The sequence below is a fragment of the Phlebotomus papatasi genome, chromosome 3 (genome assembly GCF_024763615.1).
Source record: "Phlebotomus papatasi isolate M1 chromosome 3, Ppap_2.1, whole genome shotgun sequence".
In the NCBI taxonomy this organism is placed as follows: domain Eukaryota; kingdom Metazoa; phylum Arthropoda; class Insecta; order Diptera; family Psychodidae; genus Phlebotomus; species Phlebotomus papatasi.
In genome coordinates, this window is record NC_077224.1 from 33128121 (window position 1) to 33150599 (window position 22479).

General features: G+C 32.6%; 1 protein-coding gene across 1 annotated transcript; it reads right to left on the bottom strand.

The window, feature by feature from the left end:
* Positions 1-4120: 4120 nt before the first annotated feature.
* Positions 4121-21523, bottom strand: LOC129805335 (uncharacterized). Its single transcript, XM_055853186.1, has 5 exons — positions 21012-21523; positions 19142-19291; positions 11041-11316; positions 10016-10799; positions 4121-5093 (listed from the first exon to the last, which is right to left on the bottom strand). The coding sequence occupies exons 1-5, from the start codon at positions 21199-21201 to the stop codon at positions 4802-4804; spliced, it is 1692 nt and encodes a 563-aa protein (XP_055709161.1). The 5' UTR covers positions 21202-21523; the 3' UTR covers positions 4121-4801.
* Positions 21524-22479: the final 956 nt, after the last annotated feature.

The window sequence follows — 22479 nt, forward strand, 5'->3', positions numbered from 1 at the left end:
TGATCCACTGACGCTCTCAGTTATTACATAGTATGAAAAATAAATATGATTATTTAACATTTTTCCATAAAAAATTAGAAAAGTTTCTAGGCAAAATACGTATCACAAAATTTTCGTATAAAATTTATCGTGTAATTAGTTATACAAAAAGAAAAAGCTTGTGATACAAACTTTTTGTGTATATTTACACCAAAATTACACCATTTCAAATGTGCAATACCACATTTAAAAGCATGTAGAATTTTTTGATCCTTAAGAACTTTTGGACAAAAATTCCTTATAATTTTCCAAAAGAAACCTGGAGAAAGACGAAAGAAAAAATTTTTTCAAAAAATATGTTCTGCAATTTCAGATGTTTCAAAACATTTTCAAATAACCATCCTTTATCAAAAGTATCGAGGATATTTTCTTTCTCTGTTGAGTTTTCCCATCTTCAAATGGTCATTAGTTAATTACATTTCCAATTATATCCTCCCCTAAAAGAAAACGTACACCCTCATTCACTTCATTATTTATTTTACACCCAAATTTGAGAGTATTTGCGCGAGGAGAAAGCTGTTTCAGATTGAAAATGAAGGAACTGAAAATTTCAAAGATAATTCCAAGTGAGAAAATATACCTGCATACTTTTTTTCAGCCTAGAGAAGAATCTTCAAGGGTCTCAAGAATCCATTTGGTGGAAAATTGTGTGTTCTTTCATGTTGAGCAAGATATAGAATTTCATAGCCTGTTTCCCATCCACTATAGTCGACATTTCTGTGGTTCTCAACAAGATTCTTCAGGAGGTAAATTAGACCAAAATACTAGATATGAAAGTATTTCAGTGATGGGTGGAAAGTTCTCCTGCTCACCAATTGGCACATCTCCAAGAAGAAAATTTTATTCATTTCTTACTCTACTATTATTGAAAATTGCATTCTAGAATACTTTCAAAGAATGAAAGCGTTGTAAGAAGCAAATCAGGATAATACAAAATCCATTTGTACATTACTTGTCATGAATTATGAGATTTATTCTGCCTCTAATGTGCTAAAGCAATTTATGGGAATGAGGCAAAGAGTCTGAAGCGGAAGGTCACATTCTGTGTCATATCCGGGGGTGAATCCTGTCTCAATTTCCGTTTATATGCATTTACCAATAAGATGACATCATGGACACTCGACTAATTGAATTCCACTTCAGGCTTTTAAGAACATTCTGGTTCTCAAAACATAATAAATGTGTATAACATGATAAAGGAATTAATATAAAGCTTTTTATGACTAATTTTATTTGAAATATTAAAATGATATATTCACATCAACGTGCGGTTATATATGAACATGAAGAGTAATTTTTGGCTAATAAATAATTCGAAAGGTTTTAAGCCATATTAAGGCTGATTAAGATAATCAAATTTAATAATGAAATGAGAAAGGAAGAGACCTGATTTTGATCAATTTCCTTTTTATTAAATTTTATAATTACTTAAAAACTGGTGATAAGCCTACATCAGTTTATTGTAAGTGAGATTCTTAAGATGTACCCCTTCGTAACGGATGCAAATTTTCTATTTAAACTACAATCACAAAGAACTGATAGAAGGATAATATAGGCGTGAAATAAAGATCAAACCAACAATAACCAACTACAGTACCGATAAATATTGCAACTAAAATAATTCCAACAAAAGATTATTTGCTTTAAATGACACTTTTGCACAATAACTTGGATCAAAACTCAAGTAAAGCGAGTCATTTGCTTAAAGAGGCCTACAGCGAACATCTACCACTGAGAATCACCTGAGAAAATCAGTTCAAATCGCGATTTCGACGTTGAGGACTAAAGAACCAAACAAAAGCAATTAATGGCGCCGATCTGAAAGCGTTACTGGATGACGATCATAAGATTAGTTTGCGGAAGAATTAAGCATAATTCACAAATGTGTTTTCAAGTGTTTATGCTAGAGGAAATCCAAATGGAGGAAAATGGAAGCAACGTGATTTGACTGAAAGACAAAGAAAAGAATCAAAAATCGACTTCGAAGTTTCACTTTTGCGATATGAAATAAAAAGCTTCCAATATCGAATTGGTACATGCGATCAAAAAATCGATCAAAAAATACAAGCATTGCCTTTCTATGGTTCAAGACGGTATCAAAAGCTACAATCTCCGCTGTATTTTTTAGACCTAGCCCCTTCCGATCACCAATTCTTCTGGTTGATTTCTCACGACGTGGCTGAGCAGAACTTTGCCAATTTTGAAGACGTGAATAATTGGGTATGTGAATGGTATTGACCCAAGGACGTTTCGTTTTATTCTCCGGGTATCCCTCTGCTGCCAGAAGATGACAAAAAAATGTAGCTAACAAAGAACGATACTTAAAATCAACTTACTCTAGAATTTTTTTATCTCTTATTGGCAAAATATAACTTAATAAAAATATTAGCCATCCATATTTTATGATCCTGAAGTCGCGAAATGGCGAAATTTGAGGCTGATCGGGGACGTCAAATTTTATGAGGATGATAGTACGTGAGATAAATATCACCTGATATTTTGGCCCAATAGCGTTATTGGGTAAAATATAACTTTTTAAACACTCTAAATTCAAAATAATCAGATAATGAAAAAGAAATTTAAAAATTTATTGCATTTATTCCTGTGTTATGTACATAAGTCTGTACTGACACGAAATGTGAAGGACACTTCGAGTAGTTTGGCAGAATATTTGTATAAATTTTATCTTTATTTCATCGTTATACAATATGAATAGGATAAAATATTTAACTATATACTAAATAAAAAGCTCCATACTCTAAACCTCATGAAAGAGAAATTCAATGTCGAGTTTCCATGAACACCATTTGAAATCCCACAAATTAACATTCATGAACACAATATTTTACTCATGACAAATCTCAAACTTACTCTCCAAATTTCTAAGTAGAAAGCTTTTGAACCAAATATATCAAATGCATTAATTATATTTCCATAATAATGTTGATTTCTCAAAGTTCTGTGTATATAAAATTTTCCAACATTTCTAGAATAACTAATCAACCAATTAGATATATTCTATCAAAAAAGGATGGTTTCATAACCAAAATATTTTCTACGATAGTAAAACTGATATGAAAAATGAAGGGGGAAGATTTATAAAATAAAATACTAAACTTTCAGAAATTAATGTCCATATCAAAAGTGCTCAAATTTCCATTTTATCCGCATCTATAAAATCTAAATTTTATTGCATATCCTCTCAATTCATTTAAATACGTCATTTCATTGGATACGTTATCTTTATTGAAGTCATATTTGACCAATGATTTCTTACAGGAAATTGGCTTAGGCTATTTTATGCCTTTGACTATTGATGAGAATAAAGTTTTAAGTGTCACTTTAGTCCAATTTTGTTGAAATGTGAAATAACTTTGTGGTCAAATTGGCAAATATCATTCATATGATGCCCTATCCTTTTCGCAATACAGGAAATTTCTCTACTATACATAACATATATCTTTCTTTCTAAATCACGTTAGAATATGCGTATCTTTGACATATTACTCTCATTCACAATATTGTGTGCAACATCCGGACCAAAAAAAAAGCGCTAATAAATATGAAAAATTAAATGAAAAACAAACTTTAGAAACATCTAACTATTACAAAATATATCTCGTAAAATTTATCATTTTATTGTGAAACGTTAATAAAATTGAATTAAACAAAAAAAAACAATAAGATTATTTTTTATGACACTCAAAAGTGGCAACACAATTTCCATTTTATGTGTGTATGTAGTTGTTTGATAACAAAAAAAATCTACTAAAAAGGTAAATATATATATTTGTAATTACAAAAAAAATAGATATAGTAAAAAAGGATAAGCGTAAGATTACGGATAAAATAGTTTTCTAAGTTTTGTTCACGTTTATAAACTTTATCATTAAGGTGGTTGAAGAGATATCGTAAAAAGAGAAAACAAAACAAGCATTTAATGTGATAAAACGTAGATAAAAATGCCGAAAAAATGGTGTGAGATAAAGAAAGGAGGAGACGGGAAAATTGGTGAATCACTCAAACAAACAAAAAAGGGAACTAAGAAGAGTCACATGTAAAGAAAAAAAAGCAACACAAATCGGCCATCAGAGATATTAATTTAAATATAATAAATTGAAAAATTACAATTTATCTTAAATAAACTATCATAAACATTAAATATAAATATTTAGGAAAAAGAATTAATAAAAGAAATATTAAATGTAATAGCTTCTCACACACAATCAACACAACACATTTAATAAAATCATTCTCACCAGTGCGACACACATTTATCATTTTACACATTTCTCTAAAAGAAAAATGAAGATGAAAGAATAAAATTAAATAAACATAAAGCTATTGAATCAAATGAAAACAAACAAGGATAATTACATAAGAAGTAAAACTAATAACAAAAGTTATACATTTCTAGAAAGACACTCATAATCATTTTCTTACATTAAGATTTTAAGAAAAAGAAAATCCAAGGGAGAGTGATAAAAAAGTAAATATCATGACTTCTTTAAACATACAAAATGTGTGACAGAGAATGTAAGAAAAGGGAAAATTTATAAAATTTACAGAGTCACAAAATAATAAAGAACTGTATCACAGAAAAAAATGAGAGATAGCGAAAAAGAAAATCAACCATTGTTTCCATTTAAGATGAGTTGTGAACTATGAAAAGAGAATTATTTGAGAGTGAAAGAAATTAAAGTTATACAATAAATTTCAAGATTGTTAAGAAAAAAAAAGCGACAGACTTGTCATTTTTTCTTTACAAACATGGCATTTGTGTCCATCTCAGACAAGCACCAATGTTTTCCTCGGGGCTCCCTTTGTTAATACCATCACCAAAGTGAAATCCAATTCCAAAGGGCGTCACTGATGTCTCCAAGCGACAAGGCGTCTGTCCCGGAGGGCACAAGCTGCTGCCACAGTGCACTGGACGGCACATGGACACATCATTGGCCCCAATAAAATCCTCCACGATGCAAGGAAGGGTCATTCTGTCTGAACAAAATGGAAAGTATTGGCGTCCACTTCGTCCTCGTGGAAATCTCCAGGTTCTGAAATTAATAAATTTAAAATGATTTTCTAAAAAATAATTAAATCTACGACTGCTCATGAAAGTATGGTACAAAGTACAAATATTCAAAAAATAAACCAAGTATTTTAAATTATTTAACTAATTTCAAATTCTTTCCCAAAAATTGCTCTAAAAAAAGTTTAAGTCTCTTGGCATTGAAAACTTCAGCTTTTAAAATATGTAGGGAAGACCGGGGTAACTATAGCCAGGGGTAGAATTAGTCAGTGGATTTTTCTCGTTTTTCTTGAAATGTAAATCGAGCAAAGTATTTTTTAATGAAAGTAGAAACGCATCCCCATATTCCCAGAAACATTTATAAGTCTGATTCTGTTATCCTACAATTTAGAAGCATTTTTAAAAAAAATGGGTATAAAATTGTAATTTTGATGTTACGGTACAGTTTTTGGCCCAGGATTTGGTTTTATGAGTTTCTAGTCAAGATTTCATAGTTTTACCTCATTTCTGGTTTAATAAACCTAATTATAAAATATTTTTCACTTGGATAATAATTATTAAATTTTTTATATAAGATGATAAACACTGAAACAGCCCTCGGGGCAATTGTAGCCACTCTTCCGTGGCGGGATAAAACTATTGATGATTTTTCACTAGTACAAGGATAATTGTTAGATGAAAAAGTACTATTGATATTCCAAGTAATATTGCCATTCGGATGAACAATTTGTAAAATAGATTTTTTCAGGATGTTTGCGTCAATTTGGCCGCAATTACAAAAATGTCATAAAAAAGTCGTCTGAAGCGTTTTTCTTTAAACTTAAGTTACATATTTAGCATCAGTGGGCTTCAGTGTATCAAGCGAAACAATATTTGGTATCTCCAATTTGATATTTCGTGTGGAAAACTGGTGGCAATTAGTACCCCAAAAGTGGCTATATCTACCCATCCCGGGGCAAGTGTAGCCAATGCGTCATACTTTTTTCATTATCCTCTCTAGAAAAACTCAAGGATTTTAGAGCTTTGAACTACACTATTTCATATAGCCAATATTCTTATGCTACTTATGAAACACAAAAACATTAGACAAACCTTATCATTTTTTCACAAACCACGCACGAAAAAAAGCTTCATTTGCTGGCTAATTCTACCCCGGTCTCCCCTACGTTAACATTCTTCAAATGTAATCACTTCTGCATATTTGGCCTTAATCCATGCATATTTGAACATCTTCATGATAGTATACCACTTTGTTAGTTAATTTATTAAAAGATTTATATAAATTGCATTATAATTTTAGGTTAACTCTTTCGCGTCTTTAGGGTCATATATGACCCGGGGAAAAAAGTTTCTTTTTGGCTATTTACATTAATTGAAATCTAACTGGAGTCTTGAGAAAATGAGCCAAGAATCTTACATCCTTCTATTATGATGTCGTGCACGAACAGATAGATTTCAATTAATGTAAATACCCAAAAAAAACTTTTTTCCCCGAGTCATGACATTATCCTAAAGACGTGAAAGAGTTAAACGGACATATTGTACCACAAAAAAAACAGTGAGATAACATAAACTCTTTAACCCAGTCAGTCAATGTACCATAATTGAGATAGAATGTTCATATTTTGGGATTAGTTTCCAATAGATTAATAGATGAATTTTTTGAAAAGAAAAAAATTTACCTATTATTGGGGCGCGAGGAGCCCCTGTCAAACACACGTCATAACGATCACTGAATTTAAATTCTGTGCATTAATTCATTACAAACTCTATTGCTTTAGACTTGAGTAACTATCCAAGAAAACAAATTAACAACTAGAATTCAAATCAGGAAAGAGGTAAGAGACCAATTTTAACAAATTCGAAGGGATGTCTATTTTCCATCCGCCATTTTGAAAAAAAGATCCGTCCGCCATTTTGCATGACCTTTCGCGAAGCAAGAAAACAATATCAAAATGTATTTACAACTCTAATGGACTATTTTTCCCAAGTAATTCAAAAATTAAAGTTATTAAAAATCTATTCCCGACAGCAATTTAGATAAAAATTGCACAATAATAAATCATTTAAAATCACTCAATTTGCGTATGATGTATAGGGGAGACCGGGGAGAGTTGGGACACTTTTTCATGTTTTGTCTTTGAGAGAATATTCCAAAAAATCACGATGATGTATTAGAATTTTATGCTGTCTATGGGATACTTATGGGTATTGACTTTATAAAAAGTACTCGATAGAACTTGGAAAACAACTGATTTTACTTGGAGAGGATAAAATATTAACTTGATGCTTTGTCCCAAACCTTCCCGATTTGGGGCAGTATGGGACGCAAAAGGGGATGTTTGGGACGCATTTTTTCTAACAAAACAAAATATTTCTAACAAAAACAAAAATGTTTAGTCTTTTATTTCATACTTAGAAATTAATATCAATCTGATTTGTGCAAAAGAGTTATTTTTTGTCAATCACTTATTTAATGTATTTTCTTCTTATTTAGTATCCTAACTGTTTTTGCTTTCTTATTCTAAATATTGGAATCATCATCATCAAATTCCTCAGGCGAGTAGATTCTCTTGACTCTTTTAGTTTAGAATTTATTGGGGGATTCCTGCACTGAGAAAAATCCGAAAAAGTTAAAGTAATATTCCGGAAATGTTAATTTTACCCTGAATTATTTATCCAAAATCGGTGTAAATATTACCCTTTTTAGGTGTATTAGGGGTTAAAGGTACCCTTCTTCATGTTAATTTTACCCTTAAAGAGGTGTAAAATTAACATTAAAAAATGTTGATATATTTTTACACCTGAAAAGTATTAAATTTCTGAGAGAAAAAAATGTTAATCGCACCCTCTTTTTTTCTCAGTGTGTTTGATTTTACGACAACTGCATGGTACTTGTTTTTCCTTATTTCGCTGAATAAACTCTTGCCTTGCCTTTTCTGGAGAACTTGTGAGAATTGTAGAAGATATTACTCGAGAAATTCTCGTGAAAATAATTTATAACGGGATTGGATAAAAGTCGAATTCAGGAGAAGAAATTCTTGATTCCCAAGACATTGATGGTTGACTTGTCTCTGTAGGCAACTGCTGAACTGTTAAAGTTTGCACAAGAGGGAGATTTCTAGTAGAAATTGGAAATTATTCTCCATTTTGACAGTAACGATTTGCGCATCACTTACAATCTTGTCAAAAATCAACGTCCCATTCATCCCCGTTCAAGTGTCCCAAATATCCCCGCGTGTAGTTTCGGTATTTAAAACCTTTAAATAAAAAACAAGAGTGTATGATCACGGAAACTTTTATAAAAATATGTTCCCAGATTACACTGCTAGTTAATGAGATAGAAAAGTTTTGATTATATATAGCTATATATATAAAATAGAAAGAGGAAAACTGAGACGTCAAAATATACAATTTTTATAAATTTAAAAAAAATGTTCATAAAATTTAAGCAATAGAACTGAGGATATCCATTCTTTTAATCAAGATACTATTGTTGCCTACGATTGAGTATAGTGGTAAAATCCCATTTATTTCAATATTGAAAAAATCGCCTCGTCCCATACTACCCCTGTCCCATATCTTCCCGGTCTCCCCTAATACCTAATATCATGGTAAGGAAGAGGTTAAGGGCGAGTAGCTCACCGGTGTCTCATAGAAAAATAAAATTCTGACTATCTAAAGATTTTAGTAATGTTTTTATATAATCGAAGAGTAGAAGGTTTAAAAAACTTAAAATAGTTTTTTGAACATCTCCCAGGTATTTCTAATTAGTAAATATTGACACACTAAATTGAAGAATTTTCAAAATCTCGTGGTGATTGCATTTTAATATCTTTTCTTATATTTTGATTTGTTTTTTCAAGCTAAAACCTCTTAAGACAATAATTACTCTGAAAAAAGCTTTAACAATTTAACAAAAACAGTTGATCAAACAGATATTTTGAACTTAAAATCTATTTATCTCTTTTTTAATCCTTAATTTAAGACGTTTGTTATCCTAAGATCCTTTAATATAGGAAATCTAAGAAATTCTGAATTCTGATGTGTGATTATAAGATTTTTTTTATTTTATTCTAAATTAAAATTCTTCAGTATGCTCAAAATGAATAGAATCTACTGGCAATTAACTTTAAATGCATATAGCATCTCTTTTAAATCATGATTTTTATAAAAATCGCTCTACTTACTTTCAGTAATTCCTGATTTTAGAAATTTCTGCCTGAATTCTCTGAGAACTTGAATTCTGATTCTTAAATTCCGTTTTTTGTATAAATTATCTCATCTGGAAAAGCTTCATGGATGTTGTGCATGTGAAAACATATTTCGTATACAACCTTTCACACAAGACATTTTCTTGCAAAATTTATATCTTTGAATATATATATGTATATCTCACATGGAACTTTCACGTGGTTCGACATTGATAAAATTCTCAAAGTATTTTCCCTCTGTCTTACTCAGCGGTAAAACCATATTCCACTCTAAAGACGTCGACAAGAAGTATTCAATTGAATAAAAACAAAATCTGCACACAAATCCCATTCCCTCGGAACTATACGAACGAGGTTCTAAGACGGTAAGAAATTGTTGGAGAAAGAAGAGATAGTTGAGGAATTGGGTAAGCTTTTGCCGTTTTAAAACACTTACACGAATTATCTGGCTGAGGGAAAACAAAAACATTATCTACTTTTTCAAGACAAAGAAAATCCCCTGGAAATTGAATCTTCTGATGTGATCTCTTGATTATTATCCCAAATACAGAAATAAAGATAATATGGATTATATGAAATGTTTAGTTTACAATGTGTGACTTTTAAGAGTAAATTTATGTTAAATCAGGAAATTTTGATAGTTATTGTTTGTATGATACATAAAAAAATCTAAAGCTAGAATTTAAAGCTCAAAATATTTTAACAACTCTGAAAAGAATTGCTATGAATTTACCTGAAAGAGAAGAGGGATGAGAGTGAACTGAAAAATCCTCCACCTCCTGATCCTTCTGCATCATCGGTCGCATCATCTGCCACATTTTCATCCACTTCGTCATTTGCCACACCATCCGATGCGTCATCACTTACGGCTTCCGGAGGTGCTGCTGCCCCATCGTCCGGAAGTCCATCACCGCCACCTTCTCCTCCAGCTTCCGACCCAGCGTCATTTGTCGCATCCGCCCCATTTGTCGCAGCATCTGTCACCACGGAATCTGATAGTGGTCCTCCACTCCCTGGAGGACCACTATTCACCGTACCAGCAGGTACTCCACCTGGAGATGCGTATGTACTTGGTACCCCGCCAACTCCACCGGGTATCCCTCCAGGACCTCCTCCGACAGCCCCAGGAAAACCTCCATATGGATACCCTGGATAGTACATCTGCTGTTGCTGCCCAATTCGAAAAGAAAAGGGATTACACGGCTCATAAGCAATTGAGCACATCCCTATTTCCTGCCTGATGCAAGCTCGGTAGTTCTGATTCGCCAAATGACGACCATTCTCAGCATAGTTGAATGTTTGGATAAGACCCTCACTACCAGTAAAATACTGGAGGCAACCTGCTGGAGCTCTCTGGCTGAAAGGAATCTGAGCTACACGTATCTCCCAGAGTCGAGGCAAGAAAGCGGATTCAGTAAAGTTCATGAGTATCTCCACAGTCCTAGAGATTGGGGTGGATTCTGAACTTTGACGTCCTGTAGGTGGTCTGGCCAAGGAGGATTCCACATCATAATAAACTGCAATAGCCAAAGCAGTTGGATTAATCTATTAATATTGAATAGAAGTTATTTGATTTTAGAACTTGATATTTTATCAAAATTCCCTTTTCAAATCCTTCCAAGATATCCATATAATCGCACAGAGAAAGCTATTAAATTCTGAAATGTAATCTATCTTCACAAGAAAGCACACCCCCTTAGAACTAGCTCAATATAAAATAAGCATTATGTTGAATGTGATGGAAAATTGAGGACTCACTGTGTTGGCCACTGTTCTGACCACATATTTTGAAGTCACCCTGACTGGCTACACCACCGGTAACACTGAATAGATCCCCCTCACAGATACCCGTCCATCGATTAGGCTGTCCCAGTTGGAAGTGAATAAAGTCAAATCTCAGCTGACTGATGTCCTCGTCAATCATCTTTATCTTCAGTTTGCAACTTTTCACATCGCGCGATAAGACACCCGGGAAACTTGGTGAAACTATGTAAGTAATATTGTTGGATATCTCCTGATCACAAGTGGCGATAACTGCGTATTTAGAGAAGAATTTTTGGAACATTTTAGTTCAAAAACTTTTACACAGAAGGTTCTATTAAGGGGAATGGGAAAATGGACAAGATATCAAGAACAAGGTTCTGTGAGAAAGTTTTACGGGTACGATGGGAAAAGATGATACAGAGATTAAACTTCTTACATGCTCAATGTTTTCATGTTACTCATTAAAAAAAAAATACAACAACGACACTGTAAGAAAAAGTATAAATTCACTGTAAAAAAAGGAATTTGAATGATGAGGAATATTTCGAGCTTTTCGTAGCTTTTTTTTATTTTCAACTGCTTAGATAATTATGAAGTGATTTATAGATTACTCAAAGCCGTGACGGTGTAATGTTATACAAGAGAATTTCATACAAAAGTTTCATAGAAAAATTTCATTTATCAAGTAGTAATCGTTGGGTAAATATGCTCTATTGATTTCTATCATTTTTGAAGATTGAAAATCTGTTATAAAGGGGTGGCAAAGCATCCCATCTTTGCCGAATGCTCGATCTCGTAACTTAGACGCTGTACCACAAAAGTACTTTCGCATCGTTTACCGATTACCGAGTTCACAACCGAATTATTTAAGAGAATGAATTACTAAAAATATCATCTAACATAGTTTAGGAGTAATATAATTGAATTTTGGATGAAAATTGGTTATCCGAAACCGTTTCAGTTTTATCGGAAATTCCAAGACCTTTCCAACGAACCCAAACACGATACCATTTGGTTGAGAAATACGCTCTCTAGAGGTCTAGAGCCTTCTTTAAATTTTGACCTTAAAAACCGTTATTAGGAATGATTGAATGGTATTTTCGTATAAGGACGAAATGTCCTCCTGGACAATTTCTGTCTAAAACATCCAAGAAAAAATTTAAAATTCGCATGATGCGTTTTAGAGTGGGTCCCGATCAAAATCCCGAAAGCCAAAATCCCGAAAGCCAAAATTCCGAACGTCAAAATTCCGAAAGTCAAAATCCCGAAAAGGCCAAAATCCCGAAAGCCAAAATCTCGAATTCTTAAAAGTGTCATAGCTACTCTCACGATTACACCCGCGCTTGCTGGAGGCAAAGGGAAATTTTCTGTGGCTTGGGAAATTATTCTAAACATTTTCCTTCACTTAATTTGTCCCTTTTAGGATTTTGAATATTCGGGATTTTGGCTTTCGGGATTTCGTCTTTCGGGATTTTGGCCTTTTTGGGATTTTGGCGTTTGGGATTCTGGCTTTCGGGATTTTCGCTTTCGGGATTTTGGCTGCCACCGATTAGAGTAATTCCAAAAAGAAGGTTTGGCGGGAAAGGTGAGGAGTGGGGGGAAATAAGGGGCATATAAATAATCCCAGGGTCGACTTATTGAAAGGTCCCATATCTCTAACCATTTGGAATCTAAGCGTAATAACGACCGGACCTACACAGACGCAGAGACAGACAAACTGGCATAACGTAAAAAAAATTTTAAACTTTAGATTTCTAAAATTTTACCAAATATGACTCCTTAAGGCGTAAGGAATCGAAAAATGTTTATAACTCAAAATCGAGGAATTATATATACGCTCTCTGAGAAGTTCGATCAGCAAAAAATTAAATTATTGAAGTTTTGGATTATAATATTTCTTTAGTAACTTAGAAAAAATTGTATTAATAACTATTGACAATTTTCAAAATATATTCAAAAATTAAAAAAAAATCGCGTAATGTGTTGTAAGAAAAATATTTTAATTTTATGATTTTAGTCGTTTTCTGAAACAAATATTGTAATGCTATCAAAGATCTCATTAAAAATGTGCCAAAAGGATATTATTATAAACATTTTTTTTTTTCAAAGTAGTAATAATATAAATGTGTATTACTGTACTGAAAATTAGACTAAAAGAAATAATATTACTAGGATGTGATATTAAATTTTCGGAGTAAATTCTAAAAACAAAAAAAAGTAGATCATGACTTTTCAGGAAGTTGAAATTTATTTTTTTTTTTTGCAAGTTGAAATCTTTTCATTTTCAATATTCAATGAGGCCATTCAACAATCTCACATGAGCATATAACCACGACTAATTCTACTTTGGGTGGGATTCCATATATTCCATCTGGAAATTCCAGGATTACCGTAGAAATATCTATATTTTCTTTTCATGGTGTAATGTCACTTGATAATGTTCAAAATAATTTAGAAAAAGAATTTGCTTCTAAATTGCATCCTCAGTTCCAACATTTAATATAAGATATAAATTTTAACAGTGTACCTGAGTGTATTAAGAAAATAGCCACACTGTTTATTAGGGTTAGACCATTTATTTATTCCCTGCTTCCGCATACATCCGCTTCATTTCAATAACGGAGAGAAATTTTACTCTTTACAATTTCAGTACTATTTTACCATCCGGTTCCTTCTTAAACTTTTTCCATTTTATAGCTCGAACACCGCATAGAGCATAAAACGTAATGTAATTCTGAATTTTTCAACATTTTGAAATTTTAATACCTTTTTTTTTAATAAATATGTAAATATTGAAAAAAAAAGAGAAAAGCCGAAAATTTGCAAAGTGTTCAAAGTGCTTAAATTAGTAAACATAATCTTATATCCGATTGTCTAAATCTATTTTATTTTTATTTTATATGCTTTATTTATTTAATTCATTATTACATACTGCTTTTGAGCTAGTACTCTTCAAAGCAAAATTTTGAAGGGTTTTCAAGGAATTCAATATTTGTGTTATAGCGACCACCGACGTCTTAGCGTTGGTAAACAACCTCTAGAATAAAACGACAGAAAACTCCTTCTGAAGTTATATGAGCCATGTTACTATAGTCAACCAAATAAATTCAAATCTATATTAGATGTATTACATAAAACTTATAAGGTCGAGCATTCTGCTAAGTGAGGTTCACTTGATCACTTCATTATCACCAGAATTTCAGGCTCTTGTAAAAAGGATGTATGGAGAAGAAAAGTTCATTGCAAAAGGAACTGGAAGCGCACCACTTGTCTCATCTTCACATTTAGTACGAGTGTAAATAATGTAGAATATAAGAAGAGAATCTTCACTTTTCCATTAAATGGAAAATTGCGGTGTGAGACAAGAAACGCGCAAAAGTTGAATTCATTCTCTTTCCTTTCATTCATTCTGATTATTTTTTACTTTTCTTTTTTGCATTATAAGCCCATCTTCTTAAACCCCGATGCATTTTATTGGGATGCGAGAAAAATGAAAAATGGCACAAGAAATAAAGTTCTCATAATTTTCTCTTCAACAATCACGGTATATGGAAATTCTACGGCAAAAAAAGTCACAATTAAAATCTGATGAGCTTCGCATCTTCTTCATTGTACTTGATAACTATAATCATGGTCGCAAATATGAACACATAATTAACCTAAATCGCAACTAAGATCAATTAATTTACTTTGTCACTCAGTCAGTTCCCTTTTTGCACCACATTGGAGAATGCTAATTTTCTTAACAAAAGAGATGACAAGGCGTACCACCTTTGCGGAATGCTCGAACTCACGGTTCCCTGTGTATTATCTTTTCGCATAGTTTTTGAATACATATCAATTAAATTGAGTCATCAATAAGAAAACCATTCCGAATAAAAAAAATGCTTCATAAGAGGACATTTTACGATGTTTTGATAACAAGCATACGGACAAATAATAAAACAGTAAATTCTCGAAAGATAAATCATATCGGGTAGGGGAGACTGGGGCAAAATTTGTAAAAACGAAAATTTTAATATTCATTATTTTCTAAAATAAAAGAGACTGAGGCTTGAAATTTTTATTATAGATAGCCTTCATGAACCTTCTTTAACTTACAAAGTTTCAAGGGATTCGAGGAAGGATTATGTAAAATAAAAAATAATGAAATTTTGAGCCCAATTTTTGGAATATTTGGCTTACAGAAAATATCAATACTGATTAGCTCAATTTAAGCACATTTCTCGTTAAGATAGAGAAAAATTATCTTCGACAAAGTTGTAGAGGAATAAATTTCCTATCGAAATATGTCTATTTTATATTTTTAACGTTTGCAAGAGTAAAACGTCACAAATTATCCGAAGACTGATAAAATTTGCCCCAGAAATTTTGAGAATCTCCACAAAATCGACTTTTAGAAAATGATTCGAAAATCACATTTCTTCCGAGATAGGGGAAAATAGTCTTCTGCAATGTTGTAGAGTAGTAAATTTCTTATCAGAATATGCACATTATAAAACGTTTAAGTTTTTTCACAGCTCGTGAAAGAATTAAATATGCGTTTTGACAAGTTTTGCCCCAGTCTCCCCTACTTAATCATTTTATTGATGACTGAAAAAGATGGTCCCGGGTTAGACATTCCAAATCCTTTAAAAAAAATCCTAATTAGGTCAAATCGGTTGAGAAATAGCCCACTCAATGTGGTTTAACTTTGACTTTTGAGAATTCGATATCGAAATGTTTTCCGGCCATAGGTGTCTATGGATTAAATATCTACCTCGACTACCTCCAAAACATATACGAATATGAAAAATGTTAGGAGGCAATTTCGAAATAGACCAAAAAACATGCGCTTTGGGTGGTGAAGAAAGGGGGTGGGGGAAAAAAAAGAATGTCGCAGATATTATTGACTTACGAGGGTCATCGAAGACCGGAAGTCGATATCTCTCACGGTTTGGCTTCAAGTCGTGTCACATTCATTCGAACAATTAAAAAAAATTGTTGAAAATATTCGAAAAAGATACATCAATTGCGGGAATTTAACCGATTAAGTCCGATACACCAGGTTGGAAATTTCAAGATCCTTAAAAAAATAAAAATTTAAGTAAATCGGTTGAGAAATGGACCCCTCAAAGTGGTTTAACTTTTTCGTTAAAAATTCGAAATCGAAATGTTTTTCGGTCATAGCTGTTTATGGACGAAATATTCAGCTACACTACCTCTAAAACATATTTGAAAATGAAAAATATTCTAGGATCCACTTTCAAAATAAACCAAAAAATATGGATTCGGAAGGGAAGAGGCACCGAATACCAGAAGACGTGTTACCACTTGTGTTTCAGATCGGTGAAAATAGTTGAAAAAAGCGGATTATACAATTATAATGGGATTTGTCCGGAAAATGGGATACCTTGATTTATCCTACATGAGAAACGGATAGTCGATTAGAGTTGCATAAAATGGACCCAAATGGAACTCTAGGTAGGGGAAAGTGCCCATTGCCCATGCTTTGCCCGGTCCCAAGCTTCATAATGACTAAATTTTTACTATGTTTATGAATAAATATGATTGCGCTACATATTTCAAAAGAAGGTGTGGAATGATAACTTTTCGATACTATCGAATCGATAGTATCAATAAATCTATATCTGTTAGATTAATAAGAGAATGAGGACTTTTAACGCATTGTCGGGCCATTCATTGTGAGATTCTTAAAAGAATGAGACTATTGATAAATATCTACATGAGTTCCGGAAAGTGCAGCTATTGTTCAATTTTTTTCACAATCGATAGTCGATAGTATCGAAAATAAATTATCATGACACCCCAGGACACTTTCCCCTAGTTTTTAAAGTATACGGGTGCGATGAGTCACATTTAGGAAAAAATTAGTCAATATGAAGCTTGGGACCGTACAAAGCATGGGCACTTTCCTTTACAGCGGTTCTGTATGGTATCGTCCCCATAATACTCCAATCTATTTTTTGTCTGAAACTCAGTTGTGTTAATAAATTATTTTGGGCGATATTTTAAGTGATTTATAAATTTGTTTAAAATTGTTCATGAACCGTCACACTAAGTAGCGAAAAAAATCTTTATGAAAACTTCGAAATCGTGTCTAATTTGCATCTCAATGGAAATCTAAAACTCTTCACTATTAATACGTACGATACATAGTGTCGTATTATTTTTGGATATAATATCTACGTCAGAAATTCAACCATACCGCAGATCTGTGGCATTAAACTTTTAATCCATTATTTTCATAATAGACATTATCGAAATTCTTTTCAATTTTATTTAAATAATTTTGAAATTCCTAATAAAAGGTGTTTTAGATCAATTTTACATATTTTTAAATAAATATTCTCTTATGCTCATTTGATACATCAAAACCACGTTATCCCTTTGCGGTTAAATTTTTAATTTGCGGTAATAATATTAATTTTTATCATTATGTATATAGTAATACATACATAATAGATTATATTCAACAATTTCATAAAACGCATGAAATCATTGAAAATGTTTTGAATTTATGACATTCTAATAATTATAATTTCAACATGTTCATGTGAATATTATTTCAAAGTTTGTATGAAATAAAAATTCTTTTATATAAACCCCAATGGGGATTTTCGTTATATGATTCATTTTGTAAAGACTGGAAGTATTATTTCAATTTTCAATGCAATTTATTTAAATTGAGTTAGTTAAATTTTGACTTTGATATAATTCAATGTATACAATTATAATCAGGTAAAATTGGTGAAACCTTGAGTAAAACACAAGCAGTGGTTTACCTGAACAGAAATTTGTCAAATAAAAATTATATTTTACTGACCCAAGGGTGGGGGCGGTGGGGGCAGTTGGGTGACCGTCTCCGATCGGCTTGATATTCCCAGGGTTATATTTGGAGTATTTGGAATATCCCTGATGCCGAAAATAAGCAGCCTAATTTTCAGAAATCAGCAGTTTCTGAGATATTTTGAAAAATTTGTAAAAACGAAAAAAAAACACTTTAACTTCATTTTCAAGTGAATTGTGGCATATTTCAAACTTAAAGAAAGCTCTAAACTAAACGGATATAAAGTTTGAGGCCTCTATAAGTTTTTCACATATTTTTGACCATTTCTCATACATTCTTCCATTTTGCAAGTATCCGAATTTACACGTATTTTGAGGTTGATTGTAAAGAATTTCAGCTATCATAAGTTTATTTAAACTTCGAATTTGCCTCCAATCCGAATTTGTAATGAAAGAATCACACCTATACCATTAGTTCATTTATGCTTTTCACTGGCTTTTGCTTTTCTTATACAGTTATTTAAGGATGTCGTTGTATATATCATATCGACTTGATGAGTTTTCTGAAGTTTGTGCATAAGTCTTATGATTTCTTATTGGATGGTTGTCACTTAAAGTTTGTGACTTTTCAATAAATTTCGGCATTATGAGCAAAAAATAAAATTTTCTGTATTAGCATAAAGTAATGAAAGTAATGAAAGTGCTAAAAAATTGAAGGGAAACTTTTTTTTGTAAATCATTCTAAAATTTTATTAAACTCGTCGATAAGTACAAAGTGTTATAAAGTTTAGCGTAAAGAGTTACTCTACAGGAAGATAACAAAGAAAACAGTGTTAAGAGGAATTTTTCTTTTAGTGTTTACATAAACAACAGAGTTAATCATGGTTGAAGTGAGGTAATAAAGTTTTTGCAGAAAAGAATAACTCCGGTGTATATCATAAAACCAAGAGAAAAGGTTTGCCTGATAAGAAAAACCCCTCAATATTTCCCGCAATTTCTTTCAAACTTTCATCTCTATGAAGATACAAAAAAAGGCAAAAAAAAGTGCAATTCATCTAAAACTTCCATTTATGTACGAATGAAAAAGTTATAAAAATTTCATTGAGATATCAGCAACTCAGGTGTGTTCTTTCTAATGCGAATTTCAAAACCTGCTGAAGAAGCTTTCATGGGCTAAGAATAAAGAAAGGAAAAGACTTTCTTTCTAACAAGATGAAAGTTTTTGCGTGTCGATTTGGGAAGCGAGTTTTGCATCATCATTTCAGTATTTTTATTAGACTAGAAAAAAAAGTTGTGGTCAACTTACAGACACAGCAGACGCCAAAACCCAAAGCACATTCGCCGTTGGACGTCCCACCTTGGAGGCGGCACTCGTAGACATTGAGGCAGATTCCAGACCGACGACCATCACCTGAGAGGCACTCATCGTTGACGGGAGCAGCAAAGAAACCGAGCACTGGGAAAAGTGAAAGGTCAGCAAGAAGCTGATGGGGCTGTCGAGTAACTTTTTCTAGAACATCATCTGTTTGGAGGGAACGAAATTGCTAGGGTAGACTAAAAATTTAGAAAATTGGGTCCCTAAAACAGAAAATGATTAGCAATAGGAACAGCAGGAACTTGAAATTAGCTATTTTTCAATAAATTGTTTTTGTTACTGAAATTGAAATAAAAATAAACCCTTGCTACTGAGAAACTACTAGAATTCACAAATTCAAACTTAAGGGAAATCAGAGAAAACGGAGGAAAACATAACATGAATATATAAAAATTGCGCAATTTTCGGGTTTCATGTGTTGTCCTCGGCCCTGGAATATCCAAACCTCAAGGCCCAGAACACGGAGCTCCATGCTTCTGTTTCCTCGAATGAAACAAGACTAACTTCTTTTTTCACAACTCTTTCCAATCCCTTCTAGAGAGAGAAAATATCTCTGCACTTTAATATTATTACCATTCCAAGTTGTAGCTCTTAATCTTCTTTCGTGTAGAATCTAAGCTTTAATAAAATTGACGAGGTTCTGCCTTTCTTTTATTTATAATATCGATTAATAAACGCAGGCATCAGACTCTGTTTATCCCAATTCCCAAATATTTAGAAATTCTAAATTGTAAACAATTTTTGTAATTTTTCAAAATTTAGCGAATCACTTGCCTTTGATATCCAATTTCCAAATTCATGACAGCATTTTCTCAAAAAATTTAGCTGATAATAAATTAGAGAAATTAGTGGCTAGATCTTTGTTGTAAAAACCATTGAATTTCTTAAAAGGAATTATATTTTCTAAAAAAAAAAAAAATATTGGACTTCGTCTATCCGTTTTTGTTACATATCTAATTGGGAATCTCATTGGCTCAGTTGAGAATCCGAAGTGAATTCGATTTAGTCAAATAGGGCCTAAACTTTGTGTTTTGACAATGATAAAATTACGAATATCATATGCGTTAGTAAACGGTTGTCGTGCCCAGTTCGTTCAGTCAAGCCTAAAACTTTTCGATTAAAAAATTTGACCTAATAATCTTGGATAATTTGAATAAAATTCAAGAAGTTCTACAATTCTTCGGAACAAAACTTCATGCGATAACTTTTAAAGGTTATTTAATCGATTAACCAAAATTGAATGTATAGAAAATCTTGAAATCCCTATTTTCGATTCCGATGAACTTTTGCATTAGCTAAGGTGGAGACCTTTTCTAATGATCATATTTTACCCTAACCCGAAGCTTTAAACGAAAATAACTTGATCGGATTTGAAGATCTAATGTTGCTTTAGCGATTTCGACTAAATTTTTGTACGTGTTTTCTGAGATCGAAACTTTTAAAATATATTGGACTTCGCACGCCCCCAAAAATTTATCCCAAAATCGAATTTACACGCATTTAAAGTTGCAAGCATACCAAGGTTGGTCGTGAAGAATCTCCATTACAATAAGCTGACCTGGAATTGTTACTGACATATTTCATGTTCTATATTTTAATTGTAACATTTATCTTCCTCTTTGTTAATAGATTAACTTTCAACTAAACCCCAACAAACCTCAAGGTCGTGGATTTATATTGAAAAACAAACAATTTTGCTACCTATCTTTATTGTTACATGAGCTCGTAACTCTCGTTACTTAATAGCCTCGGGCAGAATTACACCATTGCCCGAGATTATACGGTCGGAAGTGTGTCTCACCTTTCGACGTCCGACTGCCTGACTTTGTCACGTTGCTCGATATACTCGAGATTTTTTCAACAGCTTCATTATGAACACTGTTGCTCGTTGAATCGCCCCAAATATCGATGTCGACCAATTTAGGCGGCACTCCTTTCGAAGGCATCACAAGACACAAAATCAGGCCAGTAATCCTCCACATTTTGGTCATTCTAGAGATTATTTAACTAGTTCCAACACCCTTGGAAAATAGCAGGAAAGCAAGAAGAAAAGATTGAAGAGGAGGCACGACTTCTCTGCTATCGAAGATGTGTATCGCACATATTTTATCGTGTCACGCGAGCACCAATTTATGGTGATTTACAAAAAAACTATTTTATAATGTGTTAAATGGTTAATCACGGCGATAATCGACCACCTGAAGAGTTTTGGCAGAGGTGAAAGCGGAAGCACTGTCACAAATGAAGCGCAAAAGATATCCGAACTGCTCAGCAGACAACAAACAACTGCTGATCGCTGTGATCATGGTTAAATGATGCCGCATCCCAGAAAGTGGGTCATTCATCTCTCTTAGTCACCTTGCCCTCGACATTGACCGGCTCAGGTGTGTGTCTCAGGTGAGAAACACCACAAATTCCACTGCAAAAGACTTTTTAAGCAAAAAGTGACTAGACTGCTTCAGAAGAACAGGAAAGCTTCCGCATATCTCTTATTCAGTTTTTTTTATGGCCATCTATATGTCTGTCAGGCTTCTTTTAGCAAAAAGATTTCAAATTGGTACTTGTAATTATAACCCAAAAACAAAAACGTATATTTTTAAGCGTTAAAGTTATATAATTAATTTTTGTATTAAGCTTTGAAGGGTGGAAGCTCAAAAGCTATGAATGAATAAGTTGAAATTGAAATTATGTTCTATAAAAGTAGTCAGAAAAAATTATATTTTCTTGGTCATCGGTGACCGGAATGGTCCTTAGAGGGTTAAAATTGAATATAAGTACATTCAACTTTCCGGCATCCTCATAATAGAGTGACACGCTTGATTTAATGAGAAAAAATCTCATTGTGACATTTTCTCCTGTCATTTTCATCCCTAATCATCCTCATATCAAAGTGCATATAAATATATTCTTCTTAGTATATAATCTTTAATATTTTTATCTTTAAAAATCCATTTCAAAATTTTTAATTGGTTGAAATACGATTTAAACTTACCACAAATGTTTTGAGTTTTGACCGCCTACCTTTAACCCATTCAGTCAATGTACCAGAAATACTCGAGATAGAATGTTGATATTTTGGGATTAGTTTCCTACAGATTAGTAGATGAATTTTTTGAAAAGAAAAAAAATTATCTCATATGGGGGCGCGGGGAGCCTCTGTCAAACACACGTCTTAACGGTCACTGAATTTAAATTCTGCGCATTAATTCATTACAAACTCTATTGATTTAGATAGAGGAGATAGAGTGACTATCCAAGAACACCAATTG